General features: G+C 36.4%; 1 protein-coding gene across 1 annotated transcript in view; it reads left to right on the top strand.

The window, feature by feature from the left end:
• Positions 1–6,447: 6,447 nt before the first annotated feature.
• The window catches only part of LOC144419940 (MAM domain-containing glycosylphosphatidylinositol anchor protein 1-like), a 363,818-nt gene continuing 350,003 nt past the window's right edge, over positions 6,448–20,262 (top strand). Inside the window, exons 1-2 of the mRNA XM_078110195.1 lie at positions 6,448–6,620; positions 6,871–6,929. Of these exons, the coding sequence (XP_077966321.1) occupies positions 6,470–6,620; positions 6,871–6,929 (210 nt within the window). The 5' untranslated portion in view covers positions 6,448–6,469. The remainder of the gene's footprint in view (positions 6,621–6,870; positions 6,930–20,262) is intronic.

Here is a 20,262-nt window from a genome sequence, read left to right as displayed (position 1 = left end):
TGAATGAGTTTCTGAAAATGAACTCAGGCATGTCGATATCGAATGACCTTTAGAAATTTTAAAAACAGTCACCTCAAACCCGAGGCCACCAGTAGCTAAATTGGTAGCACATTTTTAAGCCACTCATTATGGTTATTGATTACCAATTGAGATTCCAGCCTACATTTACGAATGCCATCAATCATGTTTTGTCGACGTACGATTGAATCATCTCATTGACATACTCGACCAGTATAACACATGGAGGTTGGTCGCAAGATAGTGGAGTTCTTTTTGGCGATCTAGTCGTGATTGTAGCGCCGTTCGGTTAGGGGCTGAGTGGTGTAGCGTCGTGGGTCGAAGATAAGTAAGTTGATGGAGGTCCCACAGTGGGTCGAGGGTGGGAAGTTTGAGGCAGATAGTGCAGTGGATGAAGGAAAGAAAAGTTGAAGGAGATATGGCAATGAGTCTAGGATAAAGAGGTTGAAGGGGATGGGAAATAGGACAGTCTGTCGAGGATAGGACGGTTGAGGGAAGTGGAGCAGTTGGGCGAGGGAGACAGGGCAGAGGATCGAGAATAGGAAAGGGCAGTGTGTGGCGGATTTGTGATGGGATGACTGTTTAACTTCACTGGCTCTAAACCAGAGGTCGGCAAACTTTTGTCGTTTGCGGGCCAAAATGACTCCGTTAAAGACACTTAAAACCGTCCTCGACCCACTGCCCTACCTCCATCTACTTACTTACCTATCTATACTCGATACTGCCCGACCCCCTTCAACTTTCCTATCCTCGACCCACTGCCCTAGCTTCCTCAAACATCCTATCTTCGGCCCACTACGCCACCTACCTATCCTCGACCCACTGTTCCATCTCCCCAACTTTCACATCCTCAAACCACCGCTTTATCTCCCTCAACCTCTCTCTTTTCGACCTACTGTCCTATTTCCCTCAACCTACCAATCCTCGGACCCACTGCCTTATTTGCCATAACTTACCTATCTTTAACCTACGGTGGCATACTATTCGATACCTGACCTAAGGGTGCTTTATTCACGACCAGATCGCCACACTGAACTTTACTATCTTGCGACCAACTTCCATGGGTTATACTGATCGTGTATGCCAATGAGATGATTCAATCGTACGTCGACAAAACATGATTGACAGCATTCGTATATGTAGGCTGGAATCTCAAATATTAAACAATAACCTTAATTGGCAGTTTAAAAATGTTTTACTTATTGGGCTACTGATGGTTTTTTGTTGGGAATAACAGATTTCTAAATTTTAACAGGACGTTTTATGCCCTTAATAATTGACCATGTCGTCAGTCTCGTGACAAATATGATGCTGATCCGAAATAAGCAATGGTGTTCTGGTCCGTATAAAGTATTTTTCTTCGACATTTTATAGTAAAAGCAATGCCAAAGATTACGTACTAACTGCGTCCTTTGCAACTTCATTAAGTTGCAGATAAGATAAGCTCAATTTTGGGACTATACGCTGAATTAAAGGGAAGTTGGCAACGCTAGCTACGACAAAACATTTCATGGCTCTAAAATAGTTTGGAAGGGATTACACTCACTGAGCGACTTAAATTTTTGACTGTTTTTGACTTTTCAGTCTCCTCAGTCACGTAAAAGAAATTTGTATATACAACAGAATATGGCAGAACATTCGTTGAAAAAGAGTACGTGTGCAAAAATTTTATTATTTCCTCATCGTTTTGCCTTGAACGGAAATAAAAGCGACATTGAATGAGTTTCGGAAAATGAACTCGGGTATGTCGATATCGAATGGCATTTCAAAATTTTAAAAACAATCACCTCAAACCCGACGCCATCAGTAGCTTATGTAGTAGCACATTTTTAAGCCACTCATTATGGTTATTTATTACCAATTGAGATTCCAGCCTACATTTACGAATGCCGTTAATCATGTTTTGTCGACGTACGATTGAATCATCTCATTGGCATACTCGACCAGTATAACACATGGAGGTTGGTCGCAAGATAGTAGAGTTCGTTTTGACAATCTAGTCATGATTGTAGCGCCGTTAGGTTAGGGGCTGAGTGGTGTGGCGTCGTAGGTCAAAGATAAGTAACTCGATGGAGATCTGAAATTGGGTCGAGGGAGGGAAATTTGAGGCAGATAGTGCAGTGGATAGAGGAAAGAAAAGTTGAGGGAGATATGGCAATGAGTCGAGGAAAGAGGTTGAAGGGGTTAGGAAGTTTGGGAGAAATAGGACAGTGGATCGAGGATAGGACGGTTGAGGATAGGAAGGTTGAGGGAGAAGGGGCAGTAACTTCACTGGCTCTGAAGTCTAAACCCGAGGTCGGCAAACTTTTGTTGTTTGCGTGCCAAAAGTACCCCGTTAAACACTTAAAACTGTCCTCGACCCACTGCCCTATCTCCATGACACACTGCCCGACCTCCCTCTACTTTCCTATCCTCGACCCTCGGCTCTTTCTCCCCAACTTTCACATTCTTGAACCACCGCTTTATCTCCCTCAACCTCTCTCCTTCCGACTTACTGTCCTATCTCCCTCAACCTAGCTATCCTCAGACCCACTCCCCTATCTGCCACAACTTACCTATCTTTGACCTACGGTGATATACTATTCGGTACCTGACCTAACGGCGCTTTATTCACGACCCGATCGCCACACTGAACTTTACTATCTTGTGACCAACTTCCATGGGTTATACTGGTCGTGTATGCCAATGAGATGATTCAATCGTACTTCGACAAAACATGATTGACAGCATTCGTATATGTAGGCTGGAATCTCAAATATTAAACAATAACCTTAATTGGCAGTTTAAAAATGTTTTACTAATTGGGCTACTGATGGTTTTTTTGTTGGGAATAACGGTTTTCTAAATTTTAACAGGCCGTTTTATGCCCCTAATAATTGACCATGTCGTCAGTCTCGTGACAAATATGATGCTGATCCGAAATAAGCAATAGTGCTCTGGTAGTATTTTTCTTAAACATTTTATACTAAAAGCGATGCCAAAGATTACGTACTAACTGCGTCCTTTGCAACTTCATTAAGTTGCAGATAAGATAAGGTCAATTTTGGGACTATACGCTGAATTAAAGGGCAGTTGGTAACGCTAGCTACGACAAAACATTTCATGGCTCTAAAATAGTTTGGAAGGGATTACACTCACTGAGCGACTTATATTTTTGACTGTTTTTGACTTTGCAGCCTTCTCAGTCACGTAAAAGAAATTTGTATATACAACAGAATATGGCAGAACATTCGTTGAAAATGACTAAGCGTGCAAATATTTTATTATTTTCTCATCTTTTTGCCTTGAACCGAAATACAAGCGACATTGAATGAGTTTCGGAAAATGAACTCAGGTATGTCGATATCGAAAGGCCTTTCAAAATTTTATAATTTTATTCATAAAACATGGAAGTTGGTTGCAAGATGGTAGAGTTCATTTTGACTATCTAGTCGTGATTGTAGCGCCGTTAGGTTAGGGGCTGAGTGGTATAGCGTCGTAGGTCGAAGATAAGTAAGTTGATGGAGGTCGGAAAGTGGGTCGAGGGTGGGAAATTCGAGGCAGAGGCAGTGGATAGAGGAAAGAAAAGTTGAGGGAGATAATTCAATGAGTCGAGGATAAAGAGGTTGAAGGGGATAGGAAGTTTGGGGGAAATAGGACAGTGGGTTGAGGATAGGAAGGTTGAGGGAGGTAGGGCGGTGGGTCAAGGATAGGAAGGTTGAGAGAGGTGGAGCAGTTGGGCGAGGGAAACAGGGCAGAGGATCGAGAATAGGAAAGTCGAGGGAGATAGGGCAGTGGGTCGAGGATTTGTATTGGGATGACTGCATAACTTCACTGGCTCTAAAGTGTAAACCAGAGGTCGGCAAACTTTTGTCGTTTGCGGGCCAAAATTAAAGGTTGCAAGTCATTGGCGGGTAGCACGTATTTTGGAAAGTTAAAAACCAAAGGAATGGCCAATGAATCACATTTTTTCACCCAGAAATTTCAAGCAGTGCGCGAAGACTGATCCTTTGAATATTTTCAGCGTCATTAAACCATTTGCGCTCAGCATCTACTTTTTTACGTTCTGTTGCCATTTCTCTAATTATAATCAATTATAGGCTCAATAAACGAGTGATTGTGAATTATATACTTGTTAGGTTATAGTATAATTTAGTTTCTCAAAACAAATTTTGCCACGTAAAGAATATATTCGTCCATAAAGCTGTTTTGTTAATATAATTCAGTGAGGCGTCGCGGGCCGAATTCGTGAAATTTCATTTTAAGAACTATTATTATTCTGGGTAAGTTACTATGATAATGATATTGTTGAGTTTAATGGGCATTTTGACATCGCATTCCCGCGGCAGCAACATTCTGTTTTAGAGCGCCAAAGCATATCGATTGTGCAGATAAATAAATGTTGAGTGTAACCTGTGAAGGATTGTGAGAAGCACATTAACAAAATTGGATGTTCACCTGCTATTTCTTTTTGAGTAGATAATGAGAAAAATTGTTTTAAAAAGCTTAATATAAAATGAATCTAAAGCAGCTTCATAATTCTATTTTGACAATGCAGTATATTACACGTTATTTATATTTTCAAACATAAATCTGAGCCTAAAGAATTCGTGGTCGCACTTTTCAAAACCAAGAAAACAGCAACATATCGAGGAATTCGTGAGTTCTCAGTTGTTACACACTATCTGATTTATTAGTTGTAAATTGGAACTATTTCTAAAAATACAGAAGACGCAGATCATAGAGACTCTCGAGTTTCTTCGCACGTCCATGACACAGCAGCTGCGCAAGAAGGTATTGTGTTATTTTCAAAAGGAATTCATCAGGATATCACGGCGATTATATACATGTTCGAAAGCAGCAGATAGTGGTAGCTGAAAAATGAGCTTTTTTCGTGAATACAGCCTTGCGTGGAAGTAAGTATATATGTGAAAATGTGGCATTGGGCCAACGGACGAGATACTAGAATTTTCGATTTATAAAAAAAGTAACTATGCACTGGAATCCATTTTTAGCAAAAAAGCAATATCTGATATCTAATAAACTAAGCAAGTCATTAGTCAACGAGGGCAGTGTTGAAAAATAACATTTTATAATCTGATTGATTCAATATTTCTATATAGTGTGATCAATTACTTCGATTGTTATCACTATGGTTGTAACAAAACCGTTTGTATAATCCATGTGTGTACGGTTACAGTTGAATCTATTGAAAAGGGCGACACGGAGATCACGGTTGCAACCGACTATTCAACATAGATCGTTTGTATTGATTGTATTATTTTTGAAGGTTATTTGTTTATGATTTGGAGATGGCAAGAAACGAATTACCTTTTTATTCATACACAACCGTAGGTATATGAAAACGAGTTAAGCAACTTATTTGTAAATTAACTGTTTCAAGTTACAGCAAATGCGTTAACTGAAATCGAAGTATAACTTTGGAATGTGGTTTTGAGTATTGTGCTGCCGGGGAAATCAGACAAGCGTGACGTGAAATGGTATCGCATTTATTGTTGATTATTTCATACAAATATCAAACATGTCTTATTTCAAATTACAATGTCAATAACATCATAGATAATATTGTGCAGGGATTCAGTGGATCGGAGTCGCAATCGCTTAATTGTGAAAGTGGAAATAAGTTGAGAGCCAACAAACGAAAGTCGAAAACTCGGTAGAAATAACAAAATTCGTCGCAATAACACAAGTAGCCTACAGTAGATGTGTATATATTATAATTTTTTAATATTAGGTAATGCTTTTGTGTTTTGCCCTCTGGCAATAATGAATTTCCAGCCTGTAAAGCATCAGATATAATGTTTAGAATCAGAGGTTGGTGTACGTTACCTTGTATAAAGTGAATTATCGCGGATTCATTTCGAGCAACGAGGTGGGGTTAATTTTCAAACAAAATTGATATTTTTGTTGTTCTTACTGAATGGATAAGTAGTTAGTTTTAATGTTGGATGAATGAATAAATATTTCGCCCAACCGCCCCTACTATATGACTACACGAGGTCGATCAATTCGCTGTACAATACTTGAATCATACATTTTTCGGTAGGTACTCCTGTAATATGTGAACCAAGATGGCGGACACCGGAACGTAGTATTCGTACCAGATTAGTGTTAGGCCATAATTTCAGGCACAAATACTACGAGAGTCGCTTGGCTAGTCACCGAACTTGGAATAGAACTAAAATAAAGAAAATTGGAATGAAAATATGGCAGGACCCTAACCTGGTACACATATTGCGTTCCGGTGCCCGCTATCTTGGTTCAGAAGTACCCATTTTTTTCTTTCTAATGTCGACAACCTAACCGACAACCGACAACGAAGTGCAGATTGAAGACAATTATATAGATTTAGGTGCCATTCTTGTATCGCCTATTAAAATGTTTCTTTGTTCTCAATTAGTCCAGTGAGATGACAATAGTGATAAAACTTCTACTTCTGCTGTACGTGTGTATGGCGCACGGATACATGTGGGGACCAGAAGACACTGCGTGTGATTTCATGAAGCCGCTTTTATCCCCTTTTGCCAAGGATTTTGCAAATCTTCGATATTATCGAATTGTTGTGAATAAATATAGATTCTTACCGGGAGAAAAACTTTACAGTCAGTATTAGTGTTCAATATTCAAAGATAACTCGCTTTTTTAATGCGTATAATGCAATCTCTGCAAACCGACACGCTACCTCATATTTTGATCCTTGAACTCTTTTTAAATTCAAATACTTCATTATTACTATTGTGATGTAGACGTGTGAGAAGTATGGCGAAATCGCTTCAAAATTTCTTTCTAATGTTTACAGTCTCTAGATAACATTATCAGTCGGTAACTGCTAATTATTTTGTTTTTCCATAGTTCGGATCCAAGGAAAAACTGGCGATGACAGATATACATACCAGGGGGCAATGCTAACGGTGAGGCTTTAAATATTTATTTTAAGAATAGTAGGGTGATAGAATAGAAACATTAGTTTCATTGATAACTCAACAGCCAAGTAAAATTTTGACAAAACCTGCGGTCATCAAGACGGTAAATATTTATAGCCTGATTTCTAGCTGATAAATTTTGATATAGAACGGTTCTTAGTAACAATAAATTTCTTTATGAATTTTCATGTGTGCGAAATATCTGATATCAAAAAAGGTTGAGTATTGTTCATAGTGATATCAAAATGACCTTTTAAAATATGTATAAGTCAGGAGTGTGTAAACTGCGGCCCGCGGACCAAATGCGGCCCGCAAGGAAAAATTGTGCGGACCGCGGAGAAGTGCCGATTTTAAATAGTGTGTTCGCGAAACGAGTTTTTAGTTTAGTTAATCTGGTATGTGCGAGCAATTCTAATCTCTTTGCGGCGCAAAGCCAATACCAGTACTTGACTGCTACTGTCATATTAGCAAAACTAGCTAGCAAAATCCTGTTCCAAAAACAAACAAAAAAATGTTATAAAAACATGTTTCTTATACTGTATTCGTTTAAAGTCGGTGTGATAATAAATTTGAATATCTGTTTTCATTAGAAATCTATGCATTTTAACTCAACATTTCTGCTAGAACCCCTAACAATGCCACAAGATTAATAAAAAAGTTGTGCTTGCAACTACAGTATAAACTCTATCTACAAAATTTATTCGTTTCGTAAATTCCTTTGTAGGTAGAAAGTTCCGTAAGTAGGGACACAGTTTACCTGTAAATGCCCTAACGGTCAAAGCCCCTACAAAATGAACATAACATTTGTATAAATCATAATAAAGGTTAGAACCCGCAACAAATACATGTTAGACTTAAATTACTGCATAATAAATAAAGAAGGTACATATGGAAAAAAGAAAGAACAGAGAAATACCGAATAAAAACACTACGAACGGTATGTTTGTTTATCTTTGGCGTTGGGTAGACTAGGCTACGCTAAACGAAGACCGCCGAGAGTGGGAGGAGGCGGCAAAAGCTGACCGGTGAGAGAGAACGTAATTTTTTTATTGTATCATCGTCTTCTCACTAAATTTTGCTATGCCCGCGGGGAAAAAACGGGTCAATAATTGTAAAATATTTCAAATCAAAACGTGGACGACGGCGCTAGGATATGTGCGCCATATTCGATATTCTTATAAACACGAAAAACGATATTCGAAGGTCGCGATATTCGATTTTTAAATTCGAATTGGACATTGCTTATTCAAGCACTGCATTAAATTTTTCTAAGATAAACAAATATCACTGCACATATTTTTAAGTTTTCGGCCGTTCGTATGTAGAAAATTTTACGATAGCCGTAGCAATATTTTTACGATAAAAATTATCGTAATTCGGACTTTTCGTATCCAGAGCCTTTCGTAGGTAGAGTTTCTAGGTGCGGCCCGCGGCTTCACCCAGTTACTTGTACCTGGCTCTCCTGTAAAAAATGTTGCACACCCCTGGTATAAGTGTATAATCAGTTTCTAAATTAATACAGTTTCTGTATATGCATGGTTCAATGTTGATTTTTTGTCTGCGGTAATAAAGACGGTAAATATTTTTAGCTTGATTCTAGTTGATAACTTTTGATATAGAACAGTTCTTAGTAACAATATATTTGTTTATAAATTTTCTTGTTTGCGGAAAATCTGATATCACAACAGGTCGAGTACTGCTGAGAGTGTATAGCCAGTTTCTAAATGAGTAGGCAGATGCTGTATGCACGGTTCAATGTTGATTTTTCGTAAAACTTGCATAGTTTTTGCAATACAAATTTAATATGTGTCAGTTCAAGGAACAGTATACCAAATTTGAAAAAATAAAAGAAAAAATTCATATTGTATAAAATATATATATACATTGAACAAACATGACAGGTACTGACAGCGCCGGATTAGCCATTAAACAATATAAGCACGTGCTTAGGGCATCAAGCAAGGAGGGGCATCACAGAAATTTTAGAGCAGAATTTTATATAGTTTATCGGTATTTATTAAAATATTACGAGTTCAACAGACGACTCAAACTTCAAAATGTTCGCTTATTTTTTGTCTTCAAGTATCATATTAACCTTCTTTACTAAAAAGAAACCATGAAACTTATTTATTGGACACGAAATGAGCCTATGAGTCGTTTTCTCAAAATGTTGTGGTTTTTGCTTTCTAGTATTTACCTTGTTGTCGCATTTTTATTTTGAAAAAATTTCTATTCTCTTCAACAATTGGACCAATAAACTATTTACACTATGTGGCGGTTCCACGATCGCATTTCAACGATATATTGGTCAGCAAAGTCGGGAGTTTCTTGATAAGGTAGACCAGGGTGGTCCAAACTCTGTCATGCTGCTACATTCCGTGCGGCTCACAGAACAATTTTAGCGTATATTTGTATCTAATGGAGTAACGTTTTTGAGTTTTTTTTTAGATGGGGTTGGTATCCCGAAATTCCAACCCCTTTTCTAACGCTTTGTGCCTTTATTTTAGTAAAAAAACTCGCGTCGGCCATGTGACAGTAGTGACGAAACGCAGAGCCGACTTAACGCCGCGTAATCCAGTTTTTTTTAGCTAGGTCCCGAAAACCAACGTAGTCTGACTTGGTTGGTATTTGACGATGTCTTATTTTATTTTAAAAAAAGAATTCTCATCGGCCTTACATATCAAAGCACTGTCTATAGGTTTGAGTTATGGAATGTAAAGCCATTTGCTTGCGAGGTCGAAACCATATGAAAAGGTAGAAATCGAGCGATTAAAGAATTGTTGCGAGTCTTAAGTAAATATAAAATAAGCCGTGCCAGAATGTCGAAATGAAACGTTTGTTTTTGCAGAAATTCATCAAAATTATAAGATAATCCAAAGAAATTATTTTAAAGTGCATAAGGAAGTGAGAACAGGTACGAAGTTATAAGTCGCACAAGGTATTCCGGGTCAGGGCGTAGATTGAGTTTTTCTTGAAAGAATATTGTGACAAACATATGGGTTTATAAATGATTTTAAGTTAGAGATAGACGGCTCTGCTGCCAAATACACATTGTTCGACTGAATTTGTTATTTAAATCATTTTGTTCACCTTAATGCTTATTACAAATAATTTTATTGTTCGATTAGGAATCCGAGTTTAATTTTTATTTTCAAACCATTTTCAATTTACCCGAATTCAGATTTTTGAGTATAAGTCTATTAAAAGCCAAACCTTTTCAAAGATTTGTGTCTTTATGTGTTTTAATGAATAATTAGGATTATGATATAATGGTACTTAGCAGGTGAAGTTTAAATATGTTTTGACATATACATATATACTAATTAAATTGTTACTTATGCAGAGTTTATATCTAGAGTACTAACATATGAAAAATACCTAATCGGTACCTTCAACACTTTACCGTTTATGTCTACCGCCTTTTGAATGTAGCTGAGTAGTGAATAATAATCACCTTATGTTATGACTATACCTAACATTTCCTTAAACTCGACAACGTAGTATATATACAGTATAATAGCAAATAACTTTGAAAAGTTCGCGAATAAAAGAAAATGATATTGTTTTAGAAGATAAAATGTGTTGTAACTTCATATATTTTGATTATTGAAATTCACCTATAATTTAAAAACCACGTAAATGCAAATTATAGAGAAATTTGTGGTTGTATAAAAAAGTGTGTCATCAGCATTTATCTGATGCATACAGCATTGAGTGATGGAAGATATTCATTTATATACCCGTTCTTAGTGGTACTTTAGGACACAGAGAGCAGTTTAGAATTAGGCTGTACATCAATACGTCTAATTACTATAATATGTAAAAATGGAATCTATAACATCTATACAACAACAAACCACCCATGTGGTCTCCAATCGTAATGGTAGTATACATTCAAAAACCGGAAGCTTTAGAAAAAGACGACTTCAAAGACAGAAAATGTCGTTCAAAGAAGAACCGGAATCCGAAAGTCAAAACTTTTCATTCTTTCTGCTATATATAAAGAACGAAACGCAACTGAAAGACATGGATACCAAACGGAATTATATGGCCATGGAAGGTTAGATGTTTCGCAAACAATTTTCTCTTATTCGAATATATATGGCCTTACTTTGTTTTAACGTCACATCTCAATATCCAAAAACGCCTAAAATTTTTCCTGGTTTAAGTCTAGTATGAATAAGTATGTTTGTTCAAAATTCAAAAGATATTACAGATAATCATCCCTAGTGTCGTCATTAAAATTATTTTGTCATCAATGTAACAATTGTTCATACACTGGTACAAATATCTAAGAAAATATTGATATTCTAAACCTCACCTATATGTAAATGGATATGCAACGGGTAATAACGGATGACCACCATAAAACGGGTCTAAACTAGAGATGTACCGATACCACTTTTGTCACCGATATTTCAGATTGAAAAAAAGATATATCACATAAGAAATTGATGTTTGGTATCCGAATGCATTAACTGATTCGGATGCATTGTACACTGACGCTAGTATTCTCGGTGTCCAATTAGAAAACTCATATGCCGAGATGTCCAATTCCAATTTATTATTAATATCGCGACCTTCGAATATCGTTTTTTGTGTTTAAAAGAATATCGAATATATGCAAATATTTTATTTTGTGTTTAATCGTGATCGTCGCGACAATTACAGCCAAAATTAAAGGATATCAATCAGTGCCGACTAGAAATACCTATACCACGTATGATACTAGGCGGCCACATCAATAAATCTATAAAGAAATTATGTATTTGAACAAAATTAAAATTACTATAATCACAATATTTAATACCTGTGTAGAAAGATAATTGCGTCGGAATTTAGCCTAACGATGTCCATGGACTGAATGACACTCGCGCTTGACGATAAACAGAATTTATAACTGTGCCAAACAGTGCATGTCCTGTAAAAAGGACTTCGATTCCACTGTATGATTTAAAACTGAGCGCCTAGTTGCTCTCTTTTCTGTGTCGTGTTGATATATTTCTTCATAATTAATATGTAATATGTATTAAAAATGTCAATATAAAAAGTTGGCAGCAAAAAAAAAGTCAAATTAGATGAGCTGGTTCTGCTAGTAAATATTTAAAAACAGGCGAATCATATTCTCGTTACCACTCGCGGGGGTGTAGACATGCATGGCTCATAGTTCCCGATCTGTCTGGACAAAAAAATAAATTAAAAAGTAATATTTTAACTTACCTTTTAAAACATTCTGGATCATATCTAAAAGGTTAATACATCGGAAATATCGGTATTAATTCAGCCGATACCGATACATGACCGATACCGAAAAAATAGCCGATACCGATACCGATACCCGATACCGATACATCGACTCTAAACTGGTAGAGGAATCGATTAGGTAATAGATTAGATTTTATAGCACCATACGTACAAGCGAGCAATGTGCTATTTTTGAAAATAAATAAAAGCCACTCTATAATCGGCCCATCGGTATTTGAGAAAAATCAAGATGGATAGATTTCAATCATCGAACTGTTATAATTTCTCTTCAAAAAAACATGAATCATAGACAAAGCGCCCACTAATTTGGCGACTGTATACGGACTCGACTCGAATTTGCGAAATACAATGCAATACTAGTTGTCGAAAAGTTTGGATCGATAGATGCATTATCACTGAATAACGACAAGTTGAGGGGAAAGGCTATTTACTCTCCATTTAACTCGATATTTTGTATTATAAATTAGGCAAATTACTGACTGGAACTTAATGATGAGAGACTTGATATTAAAGTTAATCATGAGCTACAACGTTTTGTTTGGGTACACCTGGTGATAAAAAATTTAGTTTGGCGGGACTAATGCATAGTGGGGTAAATGTAGATTTTATTCAGCGAATAAGAAATTCTCTTGCGACACACATCTTACTACCAAAATGCTTTGAAAAACGTCTGTTAAGTGTCCCACTGTACCCCACTTGTGGGGCACATTCGGTCAGACCCTGGGGCACAGTGGGTCAGTCTGTCAAAATTCAACGAAGTGAGCCCTTAAAAACAAGCAATTGATCTGCATAATCGTCTAACGAACAGGGAGACTTCAAATTTGAAGATTTAATATTTTTGAAATCAATGTTCAACTGAAATAGTTCAAATATTTTGACAAAAAAATTCGCAAACAAATTTGAATATTCTCTTCCTCGAATCTAAATCTGAAAATAATATTGAAAAAATGAAAAATATCAGACGGTGGTTGGTCATGTTGGAAAAGCTAAGGTAGAAAAAAAACTGGAACCGTGAAATTTTAGTTTCAACCTCCCAAAACCAATTTCACCTCATAACTTGCGCCGCTCCACCCGTCCGTTGTCCGTTCGCGGGGACGTTGTAACTGACCGATGGGCGGATTGAAACATCGAACCGCGGACAGGATTGCGGATATAGTATCAGTGCGAGAGCTGATTTTCCACTGTGCCCCATGTCCCAACGTGCCCCATCTTCCCCTGCAATATTGGTTATATTCACACTCAAATTTATTTATTAGCACATTTGATCTGTTTCTGGAACTAAGCAAAAGCATGTTCCGGCCACGGAAATGGGATGATTAAATGTCCTTCAAACTAAAAAATCTTATTTTCACGGTGACTCACTCCGAATAATAGTAATTTGTAAAATGAAACTTCACAGCACCTATTGGATCAATTGTAAAATTTTTATTATTTAAAAATGGATTTTCTCTTGTATCGACCTCCAACAACAGGTTCTACGGAACGCCAAATATAATCGTAATCGTTAACTACGGTGTTGCATTTGTTTAACGTCTAAAACAAGAACGCGTTCATTCCAATAACGGGTTTGCACGAACCCGCTGAATCGTATCACAAATTTTAATTGCAATTATGTTTTCGGGTTTCCACAAGATATATTGCTTCGAGGTCCCACTTTACAAAACTAGGTTCCAAAATCACAACTGAAAGAATATTATTTTAGATATTTCAATATGCTTTGTATAAATAAAAAAAAGCGTAATATTATGACGGTATACAATTGGCACGGATATAAGTTAAAGGAAAACTCAGTCACGCCGTGAAAAATTTTGTTTCATTCCTGAAGCTAATTTTATTTTAACCATAATATATGAGTTTACTCATTTCCTCGGACTAAATTAATTCATAACGATGTCAATAACTTTCGAGATAAAAGCTGTATCTCAAGTTTAGTAACGTTTCATGTCAGACATCTTTTTATATAAAATATATTGTTGACATATCATTAAAAGTTGTATATTTATATATGGGTCGTAAAAACAATTCCTCGCATAATTTGATGAAAGATATTACAAGGTCTGGTTCAGATTATAATCAAAGGGGTGAAGAGCCTTTTTTAAGCCAAATAGAACAATGATTGCAAATTAGAGCATTTCTTGAACTATTCACTTAATTGCCGCTGTATGGAGTATCGTTACAACATTTGCGTTGGCGTTCCCAGTACTGTTATTAAGCTTCATGACCAATATCTAGAGTTGTGAATATGACTGGTCTCAAACTTGGTTTGGGATGCGTCATTTTTTTCACCAATGAAGTGTTGAGTCACATTGGCTTAAAACTTCGATGGTTAACAGCAGCAGCAGTTAAGGCAACGATTTTTAAATAAATCCATTTTTTCATTTTGTTCCTGATTCTTACAGGACTCGATATTTAACCTAGAACTTTGCTGTTTACTTATAGTAAGACACTTTCTAGTTTATTTTGCACACTTTTCCTCAGTGTTCCTCAAAAATCCCTCATTTCTTGAAAACTTAGCCGACCTTTCGTAAACCAAAAGTCCTGGATAATTAAATAGAATCAAATTCTCGAAAATAAATTTTCCGTGGTAACCTACCTTCAAAATAGATAGTAAATATGGAAAGTATTCTAAACAAAGTTTATCAAACGAACAATAAAATCAATGACCCAAAAGTATTTACGGTAGGTATGTTTCGGATTGTGACATAACGAATCACTGATAATATGTAAAGCATTAATAAGCGTTCCTGCGGCATTGCGACAAATTTTGTTACTTCGTCCGAGGGCTCGACTTTCATTTGATCGCTTTCAACTTATTCCCACTTCCACAATGAAGCGATCGCATAAGACCATACAAAAGTTAAAAACAATGCGTTCCAGGCCTGCCGAAATCTACGTTACTATTCTAAAAGAAACATTCTATCATAGCCTATGTCTGAATATTTATTTGCTACATTGTTCTATAATAAAATGAGTAGATAATTATAAGTCATATGAACCGTCAGATAATGTAATATTTGCGTCGTTGCATTATTTCGTTGAGAAGTCGGAAGCACTCATAACATCTGAGCATTGAGAATTATTTAGACGTGATGTCACGTTCAAATCAATTAAAGTATTCCCAATGTCATAAAGGTATTTTGCCGATGGATATGGTGTTGGTGTGTACACTTCGATCCACTGAATCCCTGCGAGATGTTGACTATGTCATTATTAACATTGTATTTTCAAATAAGCTATAGGATCGGCCTGGTAATAAAGTGGTGCCCTGTGTCATAATTTGAGATTATGGCTAAATTGAATGTATTTTGGGGGGTCAATAATATTTTATAGTGGTCTGCATGTGAACAAAACCAATTTCAAAACTCAAAATGTTTGAGTTTAAATTATCCATGCTTGATCCGAGTGTTCTTAATTACGGTGACGTACCTGTGTCATAATTTGGGATTATGGCTAAATTAAATGTATTTTGGGGGGTCAATAGTATGCATAGTGGTCTGCATGTGAACAAAACCAATTTCAAAACTCAAAATGTTTGAGTTTAAATCATCCATGCTTGATCCGAGTGTTCTTAATTACGGTGACGTCATCATATTTCTTTTTAATGTATAATTTTTATTTTGATACAAGATCAATTTTATTTGTATGAATATTTCAAAGCTTAAAAATAAACAAAGAATCTGTTGTTAGTTGAAAACGAAGTAATTTGAACGCGCGAGCAACGTTCTCCGGCTCATAATAAATAAACAAACAAAGATACCAGACAGCACGCGATCAAATGCTCTTCGATAAAACGAATATCACTTCACTTCAAAATCAAATCCCACTCTTGTTTTATTTTGAAGGTGACGTAAAGCTCGTCCAAAAGAAAACTCTTTCTCTAGCATATCAATCACGTGTTGACCAAGCGTTAAAAGTGAGAAACTTTATCTCGAAATTTTTTGAAATTTCTCTCTTCTTACCGGCATATGGTCGAACGCATTTGCGCTACGTAATTCGGGCGCGTTTTAGTGGAAAGCGACGAAAATAAGCTTTTTAAAGATATATTGGGAAATGTACTAGCGTGTTTGATTAACTATTTATGTCATATTATAAAAGGGGTATAAAAAGTCGATTGGGACCAACGTATATAAAGGGTACCATATGGCGGACCACGGCCTCTCGTCCGGTTTCCATTCCATGTCGGGTATGTGATTAGTTAGTTATTTGTCTTCGGTACCATGGACTTGCTGGTGGAGAAAGGCGTATCCGATCAGCGGTTACGTGAATCACCCTACGGTAGCGAGGAGTCCAGCAATCCTTTCGCACATAACTATCCCCGCATGGTATTCGAACCTGCGAACCCATACAGAGTAATTAGAGATGCGTTGGCGAGCGTATTCCTAAAGCTTAGGACGATTAGTAACTCACCCATAATAATAATAATTCTTAAAATTTTGCACTGCCTTCGAGGTCATTTTGTGATAATTTTTATCACCTGACAACTTTCGAAAATACTTCATTTGATGATTTGAACGAAAGATACCAATCTGAAGATGGAGTCTATTATTGGGTATTGTTGCCACATTTGTGCTGGTGCTCCCTGTACTGTTATTAACCTTCATGACCAATATCAAATGAGTTATTAATATGATTTGTCTCAAACTTGTTTCGAGGTGCATCATCTTTTTCACCATTGAAGTGTGGCCTCATAAGCTCATAACATAGATCAGGGTTGTCCAACCAATATGGACGAAGAGCCACATTTAGTTTACGAATGATTGCGCGGTCCACTTGACATGGTAGTTATATTCTAGTTTCACCGACTACAGATCAAAGAAAAAACAAACAAAGCACCTAAATTATTAGAACAATGAAAATACGAAGATACAGTAAAGTTAAAAGTTTTAACCACACATAAATATTTATGGGAAGTATGGCACTGCGTTTATCCAACAAGTTTGTCAATCATAGGTGCAATGGACGATGTAGAAATGCGGAACGGATTTTTCACGAGGCTGTCAGAAATTAGTCTCACGGAAGATTTTCCTTGGTTCATCCTTGAAAAAAAATTGCTCGTAGAAGTGAATGCTGTCAAATATTGAGGTCATGAAGCTGCTTCTTCTAGCTTCACAGAAAAAAAATACAGGAAAACAGATTGAAATACAATTGCAGACGATAAAAATAAATTCAAACATGTCTCACTAGCAATAACGACCATAAATGGACATAAAAGAAGCTTTCGATAGCTAGGTGGTGCTTCTCGTGCGTTTGAACGACATTTTTTATTAGAAGTTTCAATAAAGGCTCAGATTTGTGAAGGACATTGCGATTCGAATAATACCACGCGGGCCACTGGGTTTGACGACTCTAACATAGATGGTCAACGGCAGCAGCCAGAGCAGCTTTATTGAATTTATTCATTTTTTCCCCGATTACTATGGGACCCTATACTTCACCTAGACCTCGACCATTGCTGTTTAAATATAGCAAGGCACTTTCTAGTTCATTTCGCACACTTTTCCTTCAGTGTTCCTTAAAATGGCATTACTTGGAAACTTGATCGACTTTATGTAAACCAAAATTCCTAGATAATTGAACAGAATCAAATTCTTTGAAATATGAAAAGTAGGCTATTCTAAACGTCCTGTCACTTGGACCCCCAAATAAAAGTCTTCATGCAATAACTTCTGGCATTCTGAACATCTTACAATCTCGCATCACACTGAATATGATGTGAGCATGTAGGCAGCGCACGATGCAATCTCCAAGGGCGGTACATTTACGTTGGAAGTAACTTTACTATGTACACAGCTTACAAGCCAAAAAGAAACCCCAAACTAATTACACAATCAGCATTTCAGAACCCACTCTCCTACCAAAACGTACTTCACATCTATGATATATATTGTAATATGCGTCCTTACGTGAATTACTTTCTCTCTTTTCTCTCCACCTACCTACGCGAAGAGAAGCTTCAATCAAATATAGAAAATAATGGTACCTTACGACGACATATATATAACTTGAATCAAAGTTTGGGATCGGACTCTGCTTCCAGCGTCATCTAAGATCAGCTCAGTTCATTGAAGTGGCTGTAATCGATTTCTGCTGATTCAAACCCTATAAATAATGCCATGAAAACTAAGCCGATTTTATGTAAATGTTAATTTTTCTTTACCGTTTAAATAGACAAAAATACAGATAGAGAGAGCTGATAGAAAATAAAGAAAGTATATTATGCACTGTGTAAAACGATTGGTGACTCAAAGGCAAGTGGGCTCAATAGAGTCCCTGGTGTATCATAGCTAGTAAAGGCAGGAAAAAGGGTTTTAATAAATTTATTTGCCACAGGTCTCGTGTCTCAGCGTTCCACTTTTGTTTGATAGAATTCCACTCATCTCTAGTTCCACAGAGAAACAAATTGGTCAGATTGAACGAGAATGAAAAACAACTTTTTTCTCTGAAATATGCAGAAGTCTTCGTTTTTATTCTAAAAAAGTATTTATTATTTTTTCCATTTTGAGAGAGCAATGTCCGAAGATGGGTACGAATGTACAATGACTAACAATGACACAGTACCCGTAGCTCACGGTGTCTAAAAATGCCGTTTTCTAATTTGTGCCATTTTAGGGCATTTGTCTCACATTTACCAAATTCCCACTATTCCAACTGAACTGTTACCATATAGATTATAGAATATATATATATATATATATATATCTTGGAGCAAATGATTACGGTATTCACATGAGGTGACAATCATACAATTGGGACACGAATTATTTTGACGCGTAACTCACCACAAAGTTCGTTATCTAATCATTCAACATTTTCAATTCCAAATAGCAAATCAAGTCTCAACGCGAAGCAATCCACATCGGTGGTATCGATAAGAATATGTAATGAAGTTGCCTTGACTGAGGCTGCTTCTGTTGACCACACCCAAATTTTTGACCAATGACCCTCAATGATTTCGCTCTCGATGTCTTTGTTACAGTGTATATAAAATAAGTTAAACGAAGTCACACTTTATTGATTTGAAAGATGATGCACTCCGAATAAATTTTGACCAATAATATTCATAACCACTGCGATTCATTGATTTGTTCAAAGTGGATTTCTTATATATATTTCCTCTCCTTATTCGGGTACAAGGGGGAGAAAAAGGTCCGGCACTACTTTGACAATGATTTGAACCACACTTTGTGATATCTCTCACCAATTCATGCTACGAATTGTTTTTTTGCAATACATATAAAACTTTTGATATGTCAAGAGTATGTATTTCACACAAATATTTACTTAACTCAATTCAGGATATATATATGAACTTACTTTGAAAGCTTTATTGCCTTTATCACAAATTTTAATAAACTCGTGATGAATTAGCTTTAGTTGAACAAATGAGCAAACATATATATGCTTGAAGTAAAATTAGCATTAGAAATGCAACAGAATTTTCCACGGCGTAACTATAGGTTTTATATCCGTGCCAATTGCATACCGCCATAATAATGAAAAGATGCCGAATTTCGTTTTACTGCATGGTTTCGTTTAATTTTATGAACATTTCTCTTTTCTGGGTATTTATTTCAAAGCATAATAAAACAGTCAAATAATATTCTTGCAGTAAATATTTTGAAACGTAGTATCATATAATATGATGGAATGAAGAATGTCGTGATCGATATTCCTTACTGTAACTTTTCTAAAATTTTGATTTCGAAAGTCATTAATTTCAGAGTGATTTTTATTTTCTGAATTATATTCTGCCGTTTTTTTTGCGAAAACCTAAAGCTTTGCAACTGTAAAGTACACCTAGAAAATGTGCAGATATATAACAGTACATGGAAGAGAATTGTAAACAAAGCTGTAGAAATCATGTAGTATCTCTGAAAACGTCATTTTCTATCCCGTCTGATATCTACATGGAATGACTTACATCTGACGATATAATTCTGAAAATCTTGCTGGAAGAAGGTTGTTTAAACTGCATTATGTTGACATGCATCCTATTTCTAACAGCGTGCATTACTGTGGTTATAGATGTCCATAGCCATCCAACCTCGTTCATTTA

This window comes from Styela clava, chromosome 2, assembly GCF_964204865.1.
Source record: "Styela clava chromosome 2, kaStyClav1.hap1.2, whole genome shotgun sequence".
Lineage (NCBI taxonomy): Eukaryota > Metazoa > Chordata > Ascidiacea > Stolidobranchia > Styelidae > Styela > Styela clava.
The sequence above is the reverse complement of the archived record's forward strand: the minus strand, read 5'-3'. Positions and strand labels throughout refer to the sequence as shown.